Genomic DNA, 22,063 nt, shown 5'->3' with positions numbered 1-22,063 from the left:
TAATTTTCGATATAAACTTACCTCTTCAATGGTACGAAATAAACATGGTTATGTATAAAAAAAGCTCAGCAGATGACCTACAATGGGACACAATTAACAAAAACGCATATGAGTCTGCACTGCTGTGATTTTGCAGTATCCCGCAGAATATGCCTGTTCCAGCCATAGAATCCCAATATTGTTTCTGTTAAAAGTCTTTTTCATATTTCTGACATGTCCCTGTACCACATAAAACAGATTTAATAGCAAAAACGGCCTGATTTTATATGTCTAGGTGAAAAAATGGTGGAATTTGATTTTAGCTATAACTGCAATTTTCAATTTAAATTTTGGGGTACGGGGTAAGTTTTGGTCATATTTCATGAATACTATACAAGATATTGCATGTTACAATATGTCATTTTAAAGATTATTAAATTATCTTTCAAATAATACCTAACAAGTGAGGTTATATTCAAAAACAAGCTCAGCAGATAACTTATAAGAAGACAAGTTTAACAAAAATGCATGCAAATCTGCAACACTGTGATTTTGCAGTACCCATCAAAATATGACTGTTACAGCTGTAGACTCCCAATACTTTTTCTGTCAAAAGTCTATTTGATATTGCGCACGTGTCATTTACCAAATAAAACAGATTTAATAGCAAAAACGGCCAGATTTTATATGTCTAGGTAAAAAATGGTAGAATTTGATTTTAGCTATGACTGCAATTTTCAAAATAAACTTTGGGGTATGGGGTAAGTTTCGGTCATATTTCATGAAAATTGCATGTTACAATATGTCATCTTAAATATTATTAAATTATCTTTCTAATGATACCTGGAATATGAGGTTATATTTAACAACAAACTCAGCATATAACTTATAAGAAGACAGGTTCAACAAAAATGCATGCAAATCTGCAACACTGGGATTTTGCGGTACCCTTCAAAACATGATTATTACAGCTGTAGAGTCCCAATATTTTTTCTGTTAAAAGTCTATTTCACATTTATTACATTTCCCTGTATCATATAAAACAGATTTCATACAAAGCATTGCATTTTTTATTATGCCTAGCTAAAAATTGGTAGAATTTGAGATTTACTGTAATTTGCAATGTTAAATTTTGGGGTATGGGGTAAGGTTTGGTTATATTTCACAAAATTGTAATAGATATTGCATAGTCCAATATGTTATCTTAAAGTGGAATAAATTCCCTTTCCAATGATACCAAACAAGTGAGGTTATATTAAAAAATAAGCTCAGCATATGACTTACAAAAAGACAGACTTGACGAAAATGCATTTGGGTTGGAAAATCGTGATTTTGCGCTACCCTTCAAAACAAGACCATAACAGCTATTGCGTCCCTATATTTTTTCTGTTAAAATTCCATTTCGTATTCTAGGGATCCCAAGGCTTCTCAAAAATACAGGTTTGTTATCCTTTGGGGCGGGGGTGCACGTAGACCCCCTCTAGCCCACGGCCTATATAGGTCAGGGTGTAATCTGCATAGAGTTCTATGAGTAACGTACTCTGCGTGTACGCTACGGCTAAAAACTTCTACGCGTAAGGTACGTGTTTTGCACCCTACTGACCCTAGCGTGAACTGCATCATGGAACCGGTAAAAGAACTATAAAATGGCTGTTATCCAGGGTTCCTTCACTTAGGTGACGTTCATATAGTTGAACTATAGACAACTACTGTATATATTTGTACAATGGCTGTTTTCTAGGGTTCCAGTCTGACCTCCGTCCTGTTGCTATGGCGAGAGTTCTAAACAGTCCTCCCTTGGGATTTGGGCTTTCAAATTCTAGATACTGTAAAGGGATTCAATGGCAAACTGATACATGAGTCATCACACTCAGCAACACGCAGCAGACCTAATCACATGACTTACAATCGTAACCAGGGTTTCATGTAAAAGGCGGTCACCGAGACAGGGTTTTTTATCTGCGTCACAGTGGCTGTCAGTCGTGTAGCTACAACGAGCTTTTGAGGTGCACATAGAATGTAACACAGATAAGAGTTGAATTCCAGCTCGATTGGACAAAATTTGGAAAGAAACCGACTGGCAAACAACCTAGCACCACATTGTGTAGTACATCGCCGTGTTGGCAGTTATGCATAAATTATCAGTCGGGGCAGAGTAAAATTACCTTTAGGGGAGGGGCTTGGAAGAATTGTTTATTCGACTTTGCTCACATAGAGCTTTTCGTATATTTCTCGAAATAAAGGATGTCTTTTTTGTTGAAATATTCCCCTCGAAATAAAGGATGTCTTTTTGTTGAAATGTTCCATATAAGGGTGTTTAAGAATTTTGCGTAACATGAGTGCCACCGCCGAGTTGATGAGACGAGTGGTTCTGTTCGGGTAATTGTCCATGATAACACGCGAAGCATTTTGCAAACTTGTATTAGAATTCTATAATCCGTACATGGTGACGATGTTCGTTAATTGGATCAATAACTTTGTTGTAAAATGAAATGAGGAGAAGAAACTCAGAAGTAGAACCAAGAAAATAATTTAGTATAGAAAGAACAACAAATAGCCAAGGGAATGAAAATCCTGCTGAAGTAACGGCACGTTGAATAGAGATAGTGAAAGGAGAAAACTGACAAAGTTGGTTGATAAAGGTTTGCAAGAAAGCACCAATTTTGTAGCAAATGTAAAAATACGTGCAAACAGATATGAAATTTCGAGAAGAAGAACAAGTTATAAAACGGTCGCTTGCAAATGTTATAATTACATTACGTTATCAGTGTCCTAGCCTGTACACATATTTAAATCACAGACCCCGGATGGCTCTTGGTATTAAGCTGAAGTCGACATGCCATTTTTAATACTATAATCAGAAGACGCACATAAGCTCCAATGGTCAACGATAATACATGCAAGAAAATTTCAAGAACAGTAAAGATGCGTCATTCATCCAAGTAAATCCTCCCATCGATAGCGACATCCATTACACAGGTGAAACACTGTGTTAAGGAATGCCTGATATTTTTCCTGTAGATTAGCGGCATGTATGGATCGTGGCGTAACATGATATTCTTTTTTAATTAACGCAATGAACATCAGATAATTATTGGTCCTGATAAAATTAATACACATTTTGATTGATAATTTCGAGTTTAATGCACCAATCATAGTAACTGTGTACAATGTTATAGGCCGAGAAAACTAAAGAACCGTTTTTGAGACTGTTCAAATTACCTTTTGATGGTGGCAAAGTGAAGGTATGTGTAAGTAGAGGAGATAAAACATCAGTCAGGGGTTAATAATGAAAGATCTTTCCATAAAGTTCAACGAGAAAGAATAGTTTTCTCATAACATTTAATGTAAAATGACAGAATAGCTGATAGCCGGAAGAGGCTAATAGCGGCTGGAAACGGCTAATAATTGAACACTTGAGTAGCGAGGGTATCCAGCGCCACGAGGGTGGAGGAGGGGGGAACTGAATATCTGATAAATATCCCAAAGTTTGCTGTTTTGGCAATGCAGCAATTACTAGAACGAGGGGTCAGAAATAAACGCAGATATTCTCGATAATTCGCCATGGTTAAAGAACGTCGGCTGTCAAATACGACGTGGTCCGTCACATTGAAACTGAGCTTTTTATAAGTCCATACGTCAAAGTCCAAGGTTGTCTTCATCTTCATGTCTGAGCGAAGAATGCTAAGAGAAAGCGTTACCGAGATGGTTTCCGTCTCACTGTCGGCAGTCTCTATACAATTATATTCACTCTTTATAGATGTAATTTGTAATTTAGATGTAATTTGGAAGTTCAGGTTCTGAAAATTGTTTTACAGGTCGGTTTTCATCCCTCAGTTGCTTTCTCATTCACCCGATTTGTCTACTGCACTAGCCCCCTCTACCGTTAACTCTACCCGTTCCCTTACAAAAAACAAACCTTTTTTTCTGTGTGAGTAGGCGCCATTTTGTTACTCAGCCCTCTGCGTGAAAGCAAACGTTCTGCACGTTTTGTTAAACTCCTTTTGGATTTTGGTATCTGAGATTGGTAATGGCGACTGCCCCGGGCTTCGACGAAACTGCTGTCCCTGGTACTTCAGTAGATGCAGCTGGTACATCCGAAAGAACAACATTAAGGTAATTTGTCTTACGGTTTGACAAATACATGTACTGGTGCTCAGAGTGTCTGCGAGGTTATTGTTCTGTTAAAAAAAAACATGTCGTATTTTAGTAAGAGGCGCCTTTTTGGCACACTGTACAGGCTTGTGTGTCCTCAAGGTTACACATCACCAAACTACAGGCGCCGTGATCGAAATCAGACGCGCATAACGTCTTTTATCCTCATTATGAAATTATCATATATTATCGACGAGAACAATGAAGCTTACCAGTGTGCAGAGCTAGCGCCGCGTCCATCATTGAATTTAGGGCCTACGTTCTTAGTATTTTCGTCGAACATATGGATATTTTACATTTTTTTGTTGCCGTTCGTATGCATATAATTATCTTGCAAAATATCCACACATATTTCAAAATATTGTGACAAAGCATTTGATTTTGAATTCATTGAATCATTTTCGGCCAAAAAAACACAATGTGGCTGCGACAGAGCAATTCGTATTATGTGTAAAACTCACCGTTTTCCTCGGCTGTTGGACGATGCTAAAGGGGCACTGAATGTTTTGTTTACCATGCCGAGGCGAAAATAAGAATCGTATGCAAAACACGTATGCGTTGTTTGTATCAATTCTGTTGAATGGCTAATAAGTGCTGCTAGGTAGCATAATACTGCGGGTGACCTACATATCAAGGGAGAGTTTGGATATTTATTGCCCGTATGTAGCCAGCACATTCTGACGGTTATTCAGTATCAGTAACACTTTTATGATCTCCCCAACCCTTCCCCGCCGATTTGACGAATTGCTGTCAATATTGAATACGGCTACAGTGAGAGACCAAGAAAATAATGTGAAAAGCAACAACACTATAAGAATAGTAAAGAACCAGATATGAACTGAATATGCTCCGTGTTTTACAATAGGTTCATTAATAGCAGTGCGCTTCACAGAACAATAAGATATATGTTATCATTATATGTAGCAGGTGTTTTTCAACTTAGCACAGTACTCTCAGAGTTTAATCACAAATTACAAAACTTTATTAATATGCGAATGAGCTGTCAATTAACTTGACACTGCTCAATGCTTTATGGGACAATTAGATATCCATCAGATCAACATTTGAAGCACGTTTTATTTAATTTAATGCTGTAATTTTAGAGTAATTTCACTTATTACAAAGTTCATTAAATATGCAAATAAACCCTACATTAACTTGACACTGTTCAATGATCCATAGCACAATTAAATATTTATCAAATCAATAATCTGTAGCATGTTTCACAAAATTTTAGCGCCGAAATTTCAGAGGTATAAACCTAATTACAAAGTTTAATAAATATGCAAATGAACCCTTAATTAACTTTATACTACTAAATGCTTTACAACACAGTTAGATATCTGTCGTATCAGTATGTGCAGCAGTTTCATCACATTGATGCAGTTATTTAAATAAATAATATTTTTATTGTTCTCACTCTAGGCCACCGGCCCTTTGTGTTACAGAAAAATAAATACATAGTATATGTTTGGTCATAGGTACATGTTCACTGATATACAAAGCAAACTGTGTTTATACAGATCTGACTTCTTCGTTCCTTTTCTTGAAGGCATAAAATAAAAATTTACAGATATTACGAATGATTTCTACGTTTTCACTTCGTAAAAGACAAACAAATTTCTCAATATTTGGTGTAAGATGGTAATATTCTGGTATATATTTCATTCTTAGATCAGTATAATGTGGACAGACTAGTAGAAAATGAAATTCGTTTTCAATAGAAATGTTGTTGCATGTGCAGACTCTTTGGTCTTCATTCACACCGTCATATCTGCCCCTTTCAATATTCAGAGAATGTGAAGAAATACGAAATGAAATTAGATACATTTTGAAAATAGGTTTCATTACAATACTTAAATATTTTTCAAGACAAAGCGTGGTTTTTAATAGAGAGTAGGTGGATAATCTTTTAAAACTGTGAATCTTGTCATGCCAATTTTGGTTGTCTATGTCTCGACAACGTTGTTTAAATAAAAATGGCGAAAGTATACAGCCTTGCTCACACCGTATGGCAATTAAAAAAATGTGTTAATCCATCGCTGCCCGTACACACGATTTCACTCTCTCATAAATTGACACAAGAGAAATATAACATTTTCCCCGAACTCCCGCTTTCCCTAGTTTGAAAAACATGGCCGTTCTATTTACTCTGTCAAAGGCCTTTTCGAAATCAATAAAGGCGCATAAAATCTCCCACCTTTAACATTAATGTACTTTTGAATAAATGTGTGTAAAATAAAAATGTTATCTATTGTACTATAGCCTTTCCTGAAACAAGCTTGTTCCTCCCTTAAAGGGGCAATGCTTTCTTCCCAAAACTGGAGTCGACTATAAAGAATACGTGTATATATTTTGCTGACAATGGGTAGAAGGGTAATTCCTCTGTAATTTTTAGGTTGGGATTTATCTCCCTTCTTAAAATCGGAAATGTTATACCCTGGCACCAAGCATCTGGAAATGAACCGCTATCAAAAATTTTGTTAAAAAGTTTACATAAAAGTGGGGCGAGAACATCAATACACCGTTTGAAAAATTCTGGGGGGATCCCATCAATACCCGGGACTTATTATTTTTCAGGTGTTTAACACTTTGTCTCACTTCATCCTCAGTAATTGGCTGATCAAGAATATCATCACATATGTTTGTATTGTCATTTACAGTGTTATCTAAACCTCCCTCTAAAGTTTCTTGCACAAATCTCTCCATTTCAGCCCAAAATTCACTGAAAACACCACATTCATCATCCACATCAGGATTGAAGAGTGAATTAAAATACTGAAACCAGTCTGAATTCGAAATTGATCTAGGCGGTGAATTACGAGAAGATTTGAAAAAAGACCAAAATTTCGAAGAATCCTTTTCAACAAGAAGTCTTTTGATTGTTGCAATTTTTGAAGCCTTGTAACAGTTTTTCTTATCTGAAATCAACTTTCTGTAGTCTTTTTTCAAAATTTGTCAAATCATGGGGATTACGTGTTGTTCTGTAAACATTTAATAAAGCATAAACCCTTCTCCTTGTTTGTCTACAATCCTCATCAAACCAGCTATTCTCTACAGAACGTGCCGTTTTGGAACGTTTCACTGGCTTAGACACTTTATAAAACAAATCATTAATTGATGAACAGCATCGTCAATTTTATCATTACCTGATTCAATCAGCTCTAAAAATTTGTCACAATGGATTGTAACTCTTCCTTTGCAAATTTGTCATCAATAATTTCGTAGAATCAAATACATACTTAGTAAATGTTTTACCAGGTAAGGGCAAATTTTGAACACTCAGAATTTGATCAACTTCTTCGTGACTACTTGAATCTACTTTAAATTTTACACTTACAGGAAAGTGATCTGAGTCTGTTCTGTTGCCCACCTCTAGATCTATAACACGTGAAAACATTGAGGAGGAAATCAAAACATAATCTACAACACTCTGACCTGTTTCAGACATACATGTGTACTCACCGGCATAATCACCGGTAGTTCTGCCATTTACAATACACAAAGATGTAGATTTACACAGTGTAATCAGATGTTTACCATATATGTTGGCTTCATCATCACAAGTATTGCGTTCTGGAAGTACATTGTCACATGTGTAGCTATTTTCATCCATAGGTAGATATTCAATTGCATCATGAGATATTCTATCGATCAAACCACCTGTTCGAGCATTAAAATCTCCGAGTAAAACAAATTCACAATCACTATGCAAGTTACGTAAGTGAGCCATGTCATTTTCAATGAGAACAAATACGTCGTCATTTGAATATTGGGATGAACCTTGTGGTGAAATATATATTATGCCTAGAATAAGTGTTTGATTCGCCAGATCAAATTTGAGCCATAGGATATCTGTCAAATCCGAATAACTATCCAATTTGGTTATGTACTGGCTAAACCCATTACTTACAAAGCATGCAACACCACCACTAGGCCTACCCCTATTGGACAACTTTGGACGAATCGACTCAAAGCACTGATAGCCGTCAAGTGTAAAAGTGCCATATTCGGATGCCCAAGTTTCAACCAAACAAACAAAGTCTATTATTTTAATGAATGAAATAAATTCTTATCAAACCATTTGTATTTGAGTCCTCTAACGTTCCACGTAAGAAATGACAATACTTTCTTGTCGGTCAAGTCGTCTTGATGGAAGTTCAACAATATTCCCAGCTTGCTCATCGTAGCTATATACTCGTTTTCCCGTAGCTTCTGCAAAATTCCCCCTTCTTACAGGCACTCATACGTGGCCAAGTGACCTATGACTTCTGATGCAGTATTTCGGAGTATATGACTAATGATAAGACTTCATGAATATGCAAATGAGCTAATTATTAACTTGACACTGCTCGATGCTTCCCAGTGCAATTGGATATTTATCAGATCAACATCTGTAGCGAGTTTCATCAAATTTAATGCTTTAATTGTGGAGTAATATCACTAATTACAAAGTTCATGAATATGCAAATGAACCATTGAATATGCAAATGAACCCTTAATTAACTTCACACAACTAAATGCTCTACACCACAATTAGATATCTGTCGGATCAGTATCTGCAGCAGATTTCATCACATTTGGTGCAGTTATTTTGGAGTTATATCACTAATTACTAAACTTCATAAAATATGCAAATGACCTATTTGTTAACTTGACACTGCCGAATGCTTCTCAGTACAATTAGATATTTATCAAAACAATATCTGTACCCAATTTCACTGACTTGGGTGCCGTAATTTCAGAGTTATATACCTAATTACAAAGTTCATTAAATATGTAAATGAACCCTTAATTAATTTAACACTACTAAATGCTTTACACTACAGTTAGATATCAGTCGGATCAGTATCTGCAGCAGATTTCATCACATTTGGTGAAGTTATATCGGAGTTATATGACTAATTACAAACCTTCATAAAATATGCAAATGAGCTATTTATTAACTTGACACTGCCTAATGCTTCGAAGTATAATTAGATATATATCAGATCAATATTTGTTGCAAGTATCATCAAGTTTGGTGCAGGAATTTCAGAGTTATCTCACTAATAACAAAAGTTCATTAAATATGCAAATGAGAAGATAATTGACATGACACTCACAGTATCATCATAATGTTCTGAGACTGTCATCTGTGAAAATTTTCATGAAATTTTGTGCAGTATTTCTTGATATATGTCTACACTGTCATTACCGTCTCCATAGGGAAACCATTGTATGGAAAAAACGATATTGCATAACTTCATTAATATGCAAGCCACACTAACCAAAATCTAATCAGTTCTTGCAAGTAGCATATGATACCTGTCTACCAAATCTGACTTGAATCCGTCCAGGCGTTTTTGAGTTATCGTGTAAACAGACAGACAGACAGACAGACACACACACACACACACACTAACACACACACACACACGGACAGACAGACAGACATCGCTATGACAATAGCCCACGTGTTTACACACGTGAGCTAAAAATGGGGCAAAACGGAAACTTTAAAATAGTTACAGTAATAGAACACATTTCCAAGTACAATACAAATATTCAAAGCTGAAGTAGACAAATCAATGAGTGTGTGAGGTGTAATAATACAGAATAGGGTAATCGAGTCACTTGCTACGTCATCATAGCTGCAAACAATAGAACGCGCACTCTACGACGCGCGTGTCCACTGTACGGGGCCGTGCTCACTGTAAACATTACACCGTGGTTTTGATGGAAACCTATCTTCATACAACTTATTGTCAGAGCTTTTAGCGTGAAAGCGGACGATGTTAGTGGTGGTTGAATGGTTATTATATTATTTTCGAGTTGTAGGTTTTAAATGTTTGAATGTCGATATATTTACAAATATTTACAAAGTATTTAAAACTCCCAACAAAATAATTCTAAGAAGACATATTTCTCATCAAATTGTGATTTTTCCCATTTCACATGTAGGGAGGGGGTGATGTTAAGCGATGTAGCATTATAGATAGGCTGGTGACCCAATATTTTTATTTCATACATATAATGTACAATATCGTATAAACAAAAAATTATGTAAAAATAAACAAAATTGATGGACTGGAAATCTAAGTAATTCTACAAAGGATAAGGCGTGGTCATAACATTTAAGTTTACAACAGCTTTCTTTAACTGTTGTTTTTGAACGCCTGAGAAGTGATAATTTAAATTCTTATGCACATTTTCAGCGGAAGAATAGCTAAAACTTTCATTTATTATTCAATGTGGCTCACATGATATTTAAATAAAACAAGTGCAGCATTTCAAGAAAGGAACTGAAATTAAATATATCGAGTTGGGCAACGCTTACGGGAGATTCAAAATTTGTGTCATTCGAATGGGATAAAGTGGGTGTATTTCAAATCCTTCTAGCCGCCAAATTAATCTGGTGACATATGGATTTTAGTCGTAATCTCATCCTCACATATCAGTCTTACTGTTAGAGAAAAACAGCGAAAATTTTTGGTAAAAAATTTAGTGCCTCGATCACCTTAAAAGTCTTTGACATCTCAATATAACAGTGTACATGCACTTCCTCATGGTAGTTTTGAGGTAACGGTATCTTAGTCCCCAGCTGTCTGCTCGGCACGCTAAAGTGTAACTCTGATTTGAATACATAGAGAAATTAATGGTTTGTAAATAGATCACGAAACTAAAAGCTTACATATCCTTTCCAGAGATTTGAGTTTAGATCTGGTACAAAGGGAATTATAATCAGAACTTCTAAATTGCTCATGGGATTTAAATATGAAAGCTGCAAATGTTTCTGTTGTTAGTATAAGATTAATTTGGTCAAAGTTAATGTTCTAATGAGACAAGGTAAAATGTAGAGGCTCGAGATGGATTTTCGTATGTCCATTACATCACATAGACTCCTTAAGATAAATTTGCACGAGTTTCTTTTATAACTTTCAACATTTTACAGACCCTGTGAAGTTTTATCAATATGAGAGTTAAACACATCTCAGAAGTGAGGAAAATTCCGACATTGTTGAAACTGTGACTTCGAAGTTCACTTTTTCATTTAGGCTATATTCACGTGGACCAGTGGTTAGGGTAACGGACTCGCTTTCGGAGGATGGTGAGTTCGAGACCTGGTTCAAGTCCCGGAAGATCCAGAGTAGCGGATTCTCTGTCGGAGGACGGTAAATTCGAGGCTCTAGCTCGGTGTTGTGCCCTTGAGCAAGGCACTTTATTCCGCAGTTGAAATTTCATTTTTTTTTCAAATCCCCCTCAATACCTTCAAAAAATTTACAAGTCCCCCCGTTTATATTATTAAAATTTTTCAAGTCCCCTCACCCAATTATCATATAGTCGAATATGCATTAGCAATGCAGCACAGAAAAACTAAACATGTATAGTGCTGTTCTGTTTGACACTTCATGTTATCAGCAGTTTCGAGAGCGATACTCCTAAGGTAAGTTCTTAAATTGAATCGTTTTTCAATGCATCAGTGGACGTTTTGGATTTATCAGTCTGAGCTAACATGAGTTTGTCCTTGCCAAGTCTATGGCACCTGCTGAAGAGCACACAAAATGACAATAATGAGAGAGTATGCAAATTGTTAATTCTTAAGGTTACATTTTGCCAAATTGTGAAAAACTGAGCACAGTGACCCGAAAACATAAGGTTAAAATATTCAATCAAACGTTTTAATCTTTTACATTTTAGGGTAATAATGAAAAATTTTGTTTAAAAAATAAATAATTCCATTTAGACACCAACTTTTACCTAAAATTTATGTATTTACTGTTTAAGGTGTTACTTTTCTGTTACTATACGATGAGAATGTAAAGTTTCATTCATTCATTTCATTCATGAAGTTGAAATTAATGGTTTTATATATTTTCAGTGATTTTCGTGAAAACAGTGACTTTTTGTCGTACATTTGTAGAATATTTAGCTTGGTGACCCCATATTGTTTCTTTAGTATTTGATTATTCCCATATGCCAGAATTCAAAACTCCCTAACTGTTAAGTCTCCCGGTCCCATTTGTTGCTCTCTGGCCTCATCTTTTGTACAGGTATGTTTCACTGACATGAGCGTCCAATGTCCCAAACTCTTCTTCAATTACATCCAGAGTCGGAGATATTATTGTCACTACTGCTATGCAGTGACAGCGATACTGCCCCGAGGGCAGTAGCTGTATTAACTTAAATTTTGAAGATATTTTATACAACTGGGTTCTTGTTCTACTTCCTACAGCAAGCTGAACTGTGTACATTTACGGTGCATTTGTTATCATTGACAAAGGACTCTTAGTCTTGACAATATTTATATACACAAGCTTTTTGACAAACTGAATATTGTGTGTTCCAGCATGCTGTATCGAGACAGCAAGAAACTGTTTTTGATATATTGCACAAAAGTATTGAAAAATTATCAATAAATGCAGCCCCTGCCCTGTTATAAGGCCAACTTGTTGCTTTTACGAAAATTGGCATTCATACATATGAAATGGTCCTAGATTTTGTTTAATTATTACTGACATTAGAACCATTGGATGACATTACAACAGTTTTTAGAATTAGATAGCGAAGCTACTGCTGTGAATTGTATTAAAACTCTTTACACTTACTAGTTTCAACTGTAGCTAGCAAATAAGGTCGACTACATTAACAGAGTGGTATCACACAAGCTCGGCTATTTGACTGCCCACATGTCATCTGACACTGTTAATGTTGTCGACTTTGCCAGATAGCTACAGATGAAACTAATAAGTGTAAGCAGTTTTATCGCAGTTCATAGCAGAAGCTTCTCTGTGTAATTCTGCAAACGGTAGTAAAATGTTAGGAACTAAAAAGGCGGAGCAAAACTGTTAAGTCGCCCTCTACCCCTAGAATTTTCAAATTCCCCTGATCTCCTCACGTCTTTCCACCAGTATGTGTGAATGCAGCCCTACCTGCCGACAAGGCAGGTGCTGCAGGAAATTTACCGGCCCAACACAATAATTACCTGCACAAGCCAAGTTCACTTGTCTTTGCAGTTCAGATCGTCTTAAAACGAGTGCATGATCATTCCAGTATGTCTCGGGAAATATGTATGTCCGATTTCATTATCATTTAGATCTAAATGGTGATATAGTAAACCGATGCTCTCCATTTATACGTCAAAGTTGGCAATATTGAACAGTATAACATTTTTTCTCGCATTCTGGCTTCAAAATTAGTAGGCCTAAATGTTCTATCCATTGTTGCACGTAGCTCGTATTCACGAACAGCATCTCTGCATGTAACATGACCGTTACATTTGTTATGTTCTGACAAAGCCTTTTTTTTAGTCCCCACGGACACTGCCCGGGGGACTTAAAGGTTTGGTCATGTCCGTGCATGCGTGCGTGCGTGCGTCCGTTCATGCAGATATCTCAGAGATGCCTTGAGCGATTTCATTCAAACTTGGTACAAGCATTACTTCATATGTCATACAGATGCACATTAATTTGTTTCCTGATACGATCCAATATGGCCGCCAGGCGGCCATTTTATTACGATTTTTTTTATGTACAGAGCCATAACTCAGAAATGTTTCTAGCAATTTTATTCAAAGCTGGTACAAGGATTTTGACCAATGTCATATATATGCATGTCGATTTGTTTGTGATACGATCCAATATGGCCGCCAGATGGCCCTTTTATTACAATTTTTTCATGTACAGCGCCATAACTCAGACATGTTTGAACCGATTTTATTCAAAGTTGGTACAAGGATATTGACCAATGTTATACATATTCACGTCAATTTGTTTTGTGATATGATCCAATAGGGCTGCTGTGCGGCCATTTTGTTACCATTTTTCGTGTACAGAGCCATGATTTAGGCATATCTCAACTGATTTTATTCAAAATTGGTACAAGGACATTGACCTATGTCATACATATGCACATTGATTTGTTTTGTGATATGATGAAATATGGCCGCGGTGTGGCCATTTTTTTACGATTTTCCATGTCCTAAACCATAACTCAGACATGTCTCAAGCAAATTTATTCAAAGTTGGTACAAAGACATTGACTTATAGTATACATATGTACGTCGATTTGTATCTCGATGTGGTCCAATATGGCCACATGGTGGCAATTTTGTTATGGTTTTTTTCATGTCGAGAGCCATAACTCTGGCAAGTCTCGCTGATTTTATTCAAAGTTTGTACCTGGACATTGACTTATGTCATACATATACTTGTTGATATTTTAAACAGTAAGATCAAATATCGCTGTGTGGCGGCGATTTAGTTACGATTTTCTCATGTACTGAGCCATAACTCAGGACATGACGTGTTAGGATAGTATGAAAAAATGTTTTGCAACATCCTGTCAACTAATTCCCAGTTGACTCATTTAATGACCTTTAGGATAGTGGCCTACATTGGTTTATGTTTTCATCACCATGGAGCTCATTCTTGGGCATTGAGTACCATCTGTATCAAAGTATTTTATCACAGACCTAATGAAGACAACTCTATCCTCTCTGAGGACTTGTAACCAAAGTATCCATTGACAAGTGGGGACTGTGTCATCAACGATGACTTGTTGTATTGTGTTCTTTCTACAAATAATGCCGATGACTGGCCGCTTATCTCGAGAAACACTTACAGTAGTCTAAATAGTAACAGTACTATTTGGTAATCCCTCCAATATCATTATAGCTGGAATTATAACTTCTTTTTTCAAATTTTTTTCCATGCGTTGTGCATTTCCAACCATCATTACTTTTCATGGATGTTATTTTATTCTTTAGTGACATGCTCGCAGTGTGTTTACGTTCTCTATCACGACATTTCATGCAGTAAGATGTTCAAATGATCCTTCATCACTTGCCTTGCTTCATCACCATCACGACTGTTTCCACATTTCCATCCCCCACCCTACCTTTCCTAGACTGTCTGCGTGTTGTGTTCACTTTTGTCGAAGCTTTTGCAAGGTTGAGATTGAAAAGACCGATGCAAGGTTGAGATTGAAAAGACCGATGTTTATTGAAGCACATGAAGTCGTGAACACACGACGATGCAAATAATAATTTGGTTCCCTTACCCATTTCTACCGCTGGCTGCGCTATGCTGTCAAACAGGTTTGGGTACGGACCTAAGCCGCAGCAAGCCAGCGGTAGAAATGGGCCTGGGGAAGATCGACAGCTGCGATTCTGTTGTGGGAAAATTATGCTAATTTACCCTCTGCTGTCAGACATCACGCAAGTTTGTGAGCTCTCGCGGGATTGAGTTGCAACTGCCAAAGGATACTAATCTGATGATATAGAACTTCATCGACACACGAGTTGTTCAACTGATATTCTGGTTCTCTGCCACATTTCTGCCGCTTGCCGCGCTATGCTTACGAAATTAACTCAGGTATATACTGCCGCAGACGTACTGGGGAAGGTGCTTTTGATACGTGAATACTTTTGCGGCATTTTCAGAAAGATTTGTGTCGTCAAGTATCTTTTACACATACTCCTGGAGGACACAATAGGATATAAAAAGTAAATTTGGTTACTCATTTGTGCAAATATACCCTACAACATTTGACTTTGCACAGTGAGACCTCTGGCCGCAGGCTGCCAATGCCATTTTCATTGCACGTATAAACCTTCACAACAACTTTATTTAAAATGACGATATATCGACGATAGTCGAACCTCAGATTATGTGACTCCTACCATTTGAGTGTGACGAAAAATGTTTTCGTGGCACTATTCATAGGCATTGAAAGCATAAATTCGGGAGTCTTAAACTGAACCACGCTGTAAGTTTGAAACGTCGGTCAGCTAGACGAGTCAATAGGTGTTGGTGAATCCAACATCAAAATATGTGCCACGTCGAATGACAATTGTGGAGAGTCGTCATTATCTGAACTTGCACTGACTTTGAACGAACTGCTTGAAAATAAGGTGGCTGTTATGATGTTTTCACACCCCATCTAAAAGGTGACCATGAAATCGCCTCCCAAGGAAGGGCGTTATGTTAGCGGGCTAACTTACTAGCCCTGAGAAAATTTAGCAATCGCTGCTTGCGTGTTATTTTACGACTTTTTAATTCGTTTTGCAACAATTTTGTGTCCAACTCTGGCGTGATTTTAGTGCAACAATCTATTTGCAGCTTGAATGTTGCACAATAATACCCTGCAGAGGTCGTTGAACACCTCAAGGAAACATATATGCGGTTTAGTGATGGATTCTGTACATGCTGCGTTCACGATAGACGATGAGGAAGTTGCATGGTGTGATTTTCGTCATCATGAACATATGTCTTGTTCTCTTGACAACTGTTGGCGGTAGGCGAGACTTTTTTAGAAATGTTACAAGTGAATATTTTTCTTTTCCTCTGCACAGGAAGACGCAAAACAAACCTGCTGCTTTGATTGTATGTGAACGATGGGAATGCGCTCTTCAAGGGGGTGTGGCTGGCGCAGTGTCAATTCTTACACAGCTCTTTCAAGCCATTGGAATGGTGGTCCACTGTACTTTGTTGAAGACAAATCCAACAGTGAACAAGGAGGCAAAAGATCGTGGAATAAAGCTGTGTTTGCCTTGCGAAGTGGTTGGGCTACAATTGGACGCTTTAGAACCAAAGTCAGATTGGTTGATGGAACATGACAATTTCTTCCCTGATATGAGAGCCATAGAGAATGTAGAGTTGGTGGTTGGATTCGAGTTGATCTCTTCGGGTAATGCAATACGAATAAACGTGACCTCTTTCCAGATGCAAAAATCCAAATTGTGAATCTATGGAGCCATGATCTGATATCAGAACGTTTTCTTGGCTTGTCTACCGACACATTCTATAAACGTTCAGTCTTCCTTGAAAAGGAATTTAAATCTGCTGATGTGATATCCTCCATTGGATTAAATGCCTTTGAATTCGTTAGACAGAGATTTACTGATATTAATACTGCAAGCGGCAAACACTTCAGGCTGTCTCCTGTGCCCGAAGAAAAATACTTCAATCTTTCTCCCCCTCTGGCAGAGCTGAATGGGCTCTCCATATATGCTCTCTTCTTGATAAACATGATGCTGATAGTCTGAACAAACACATATACCTGGCCAATGTAATGAAAGAAGTTACTGAGAGCTTTGTAAAAATGTTTACCAAGCCACCAAAGTGGAAGATACTTGGGGTACCTCCTGGTAAGGAAAGTGAAATAAGAAAACGTCTGCAAACACACACAAAACTTGAAGTGACCTGCTTCTCGACAACATCACTGAAAGAATTTGAATGTGAACTGCAAACTTCACACCTTGTTCTCATTCCCCCGAAGTCGGTCAACGTCCTAGATCTTGCTCTGACGTCGATGGCCATTGGAGTTCCAGTTTTGGCCCCAAAGGATTCTATTTGCCACAGCTTTGTTGAGGAGTTCATGGAAGAATTCGAAACCGACTTGCTTGTCAACATGAATGGCAATACAGCTGTGCTAGCAGAGAAGATCATATACACGATTAAGAAACACAGCGCTGTGCTGAAAAAAATGAAGCTCATCAAACGGAAGATAAAGAAAGAAGTCATACCTAAAATTAAGGAAATCAATGATGTGTTTGCCAAATTTATGAAAACAAAACTGCAGATGGCAGAAGTGGACATTGAAACTGATCATCAAACCACTGGAGGTAAATGTTCTAGTCGTTATCTTGTAAGTATTAGTATGCCATTGCCACACGTTTCAAAATACCCGGATTCTCCACCATGATGAACAGAAAAATGTGGCTACGGATATAATACACATTGTATTTGAAGATTTAGAATTATATCATTATGCCTAATGTATGGCAGAAGCCAACGACATCATAAACTCACCAAGTGTTACGGACTTATTCTAATATAATACAGTTTCCAACTGTTGGTGAAATGATCGATTTCTACTTTCTAACTTGTTAGGTGTAAGTCATGACAAGGAAAGCATACCAGCTGACAGGGCTGATTCACAAACTGTAGAAGGAGATGGAGAGCAGATGGAAATACAGCCTGATGAAAGTAGTCGGTACCAATGTAAGTTGTGTTCATGTTGTTTTAATACAAAATCAGTCAACATTTAAGATAAATTTAGTTGCGATGTTGATATAAATGAGCTAAAGAATATAAAAAATGTAAATGAAATCCTAATTCGATGTTAATTTTTAATATCCATTTTACATTTTGACTACTTTGTGTGACCTTTAACAAGTTGACAGTAAGAATTAAGGAGGTACTTTTTTAATTTGATTTTTGTGATGTTAACACCAAATGTCGGAAATATTTATTTGTGAAGGGCATTGCTTGTACATATTTGGGAAGTATTTAAGGAGATGAGTTTGACATAGAATGAGTTTTGCTATCGTTACTGTAGCCTATGAAATAGAGTTCATTCAGTGACTCAGACAATGATGGGAAAAGTTTAAAAATATTTTCTGCGATCTGGTGCATTTCGATGAATATGGCCAAGTGATAGAATCTAAAGAATGTTATGTTCTCTCAACAAAAATGTGTAAAAATTTGTATCTTCCCTACAGCTGCTGAAACATCAGATGTAGGCAACCCATCAGGAGATGAAGCAGAGTCAGCAGCACAATGTTCAGCAGAGAAATTTAGTGAATGTAGGTCTCTCATTACTGACGACAAAAGTTAACTTCAGCCATAGCTGACAGCTTTCTAGCAGGTTACGTTTCATAATTATGCCATGGTTTCAGATATTATAAATCATCTCGATCAAAATTCATTCTATTGTATTACCTTTAAATGACAGCATTCAGATAGTCATTTATATCAACATTCAACATTACAAAAATAGACTTAACACTAATATATTGTTACAGCTGTTGGCCTGATGACATGAAAAAAAACAAGTCCGTCAGTACGTAATCCTTCCGACAATCCAAAAATCAAAACATTATTTCCAACACAAAGCTTGGATGTTCAGTTACATTAAACATTCAATTTATTTGGCTTGGGACACATTTGTATGAATATAGTAATGTCGTGTCAATCTTTTAACACATACAGCAAAAGAAGATGAAAAGGGGAATACTTCTGAAAGGAGACCAAGTGAAAGAGCGGTGACTCAGGGTCAAACTCTGAAAAGGAAGAGACACTCAGGTGTGTCATTATATAATTGACAAATTTCTTTTGAAAAATAAATCATAATCATCCAATACAATATCCAATAAATACATGCAAATGTGGTATACAATTACTATTATAGATAATAACTTCGGGATATTAAAACCTGCGCGATTAATTTCCTACATCTATTGAAGCCTTTATCACACGCACAGTGGGAAAATTATTAATTCACGAATTAAAAGCTCTGTATCCAGTGAATCAACGTATTAAGCAAACATTGATGTAAATATCAAACATGCTTTTTATCCCATTTCCAAATGAGTGAATTAAGGACACTGCATGATGTGTTGACGGTGCAAATAACAATAAATATTTTCAAATAGAATGAATTTTAAGAAAAAATACACGACATTCCATGTTTTACGCTCAATCACTTGGAAACATTTAAAATATATCAACATATTGAGATAATCACATGTAAACGTTGAAAATTAAACAACATTTTGAGATGGAAATTCAACATTTTGAGATGGAAACAACTTTTCGTCATAAATTTGGCAGGAGAGAGCGAAAAGGATGACACTGATTCAGATAACTCAGACACAACAAGTACATCTTCAGCACTGTCGAGTGAACAAGGACGAAATAATTGTGAGTATCATTAGGAAGACTTCAATCTTTGTACAGTGCTGTTTTGAGTTAATATTTTTGTAATTTAGCTGTTGTTGAATATGTATGTTCTGAGAGTTGTACCCAAAGTCTGAATCGATTTTCTTTTCTTGGTGACAAACAATGGAGAGAACAACATATTTCATCTTAGACATAGGGTTGTAAATTCGGGATATCCGACCTGTCATTCCAACATGGTGCCTTAGTTAATAAAAGGTACGCTTAAATCTTGCCACTTGACATTTCGATTTACGTTTTGTTCTTCGCAATCAATCAACAGGCGAAGTTAAAGTAAAACTTGGAATCGAAGGTGTTGTATTGGTGAAAGGCAAATCAGTGGAAGATGTGGAGCGTGCCCTCTTTCCACCAAGGAGGCGGCGTAGTGCAATGGCGCTGAAACGTAAAATACGGAAGTTAGAAGAAAAGGCGGCAAAGTTTAGAGATGTAGAGGTTGAAATGGCAAAGGAAAGAGCTAAAATTCAGGCTAAGTTAAACAAGCTGCATAAAGAACTTGAAGTCGTTGACACCGAGACAGGGAGTATTTCATTCATAATGAAATGCAAATCACTGCAAGCGCTGGAATGTCTGATGTCAGAGTACAGCAGTGGACGACTTCTGAAGATGATGGAAGATATACTGGTCACACCAAAAGTTATGAAGAAACTTGGTGTGATGTACCTCTCTATGCAAGTGATCATAAACATGGAAGAATACCAGCTCTGTAAGAAAGAACTACTTGCCTTGCAAGGTACGTAACAATGCCAAACTTACTGTGTAAAAGCTGTTGAAAGCTGGCAATGAGCTTGTTGCCTGCCAATTTCCATACATGACAATATTTGCTTTTGGGAACAACAGTTTATTGTAATATTGGTAAAATTATTTCATGCATTTAGGCCTACTGTTACACCGGCACTTCATTATACTTTATATTGTTTTACTAATTCTATATGAATGCCTTGTACAGATTCAAAGAGAATGAAATCACGCAGAAACAGTGTTTCATCAGTCTACGAGATCAAATCAAGGAAGCCCACCATGTCAGATTTAAGCCCAGTATCTCCACATCTACATCTAATCATTTCAAGCCAAGAACATGGGCGACCTACTGTTCACTCATTACTAGGTTCTTCAGCGGTTGCGTCGGAGCAGGGTGTGACTGCGCTTCTTCAGAGGACTGGTGTATGTGTTTTTTCTCGGAGACATCAACAGCTAAAGGAAGACAAGTTCAGATCAGTTGGAAAAGTCATCACTCTGCAGGGAATGGAGACTGACAAATTAAACACACTGCGGTCACATAAACTTTGGCAAGGTCAAGAAAAGACACAAAGTGATAATCAAGAACATTCTCTTCTCATGGAGAAAATTCAGCTGAAGCGTGGGAAGGAATCCACAGCAGAACGTGGTTATGAAACTGCTAAGAAGAAGAACAAGCTGTCAGAAGAAATCACAGAGCTTGACCATCAGAAAGCCAAATTATCAGAACAGATAAAAGACAAAGACAAAGAGCTGGCATCGCTTCAATTACAATTGGGCCAAGTCGAGAAAGGTAAGATTTTGTGATCTCCATGGCTGTTTTGTCAATACTATTCTAGACAGCCTTGTACTGTATCACACACACACACACACACACACACACACACACATACGTGTCTTTAAACATAGTGAAGGCACCTGTTGCCAACCTACGTTGTGAGGACACCATGAAGGAGTGGGTCTTTGTACATATAACACGCAGAAAAAAAATCTCTGACCCTTAAATAGTGGGGCACACGCTAGATATAAACTCTAAGTGCCTTAGTTCTCTATATATTGGACCTTCGTGCATATGACGCCAGACCGAGTTGTGAGGGCATGCACTGGTCGTACTATCTATGTGAAAGCTTGTGTGTCAACCTGTTCTCTACTATCTATGTTAGGGCATGTGTGTGTCTGAACATGTCCTACTATCACAGTGACACCCTATGTTAGGGCATGTGTGTGTCTGAACACGTCCTACCATCACAGTGACACCACTAATGCAAAAGCACCTGCAAACTACAAAGAAGGTAAACTAGGAAAAGCAAACGATCTATGTTTAATTATATTCCCCTCCTTTCAACTTTGTCCAATAATGACTCAGTATGCATGTGCTTTTACTGGACAATATTAGTGTTAATATTGTAGACATGAAATGGTTTATCTTTGTAATTCCCCTGAATATATTTTTGCAATGTAGCGAGTTGTTA

General features: G+C 37.0%; 1 protein-coding gene across 1 annotated transcript; it reads left to right on the top strand.

Annotated features, from left to right (window-relative positions):
* The first annotated feature begins 4,009 nt into the window (after positions 1–4,009).
* On the top strand, positions 4,010–21,573 carry LOC139126940 (caldesmon-like). The gene is made up of 9 exons (XM_070692860.1): positions 4,010–4,095; positions 16,469–16,771; positions 17,103–17,740; positions 18,009–18,119; positions 18,620–18,703; positions 19,110–19,202; positions 19,731–19,820; positions 20,119–20,586; positions 20,803–21,573. Exons 1-9 carry the CDS (start codon positions 4,010–4,012, stop codon positions 21,396–21,398), a joined length of 2,469 nt encoding a protein of 822 aa, XP_070548961.1. The 3' UTR covers positions 21,399–21,573.
* Positions 21,574–22,063: the final 490 nt, after the last annotated feature.

The sequence above is a fragment of the Ptychodera flava genome, unplaced genomic scaffold (genome assembly GCF_041260155.1).
Source record: "Ptychodera flava strain L36383 unplaced genomic scaffold, AS_Pfla_20210202 Scaffold_28__1_contigs__length_4768798_pilon, whole genome shotgun sequence".
Taxonomy (NCBI): domain Eukaryota; kingdom Metazoa; phylum Hemichordata; class Enteropneusta; family Ptychoderidae; genus Ptychodera; species Ptychodera flava.
Note: the sequence above shows the minus strand (reverse complement) of the source record. Positions and strands in the feature narration are given on the sequence as shown.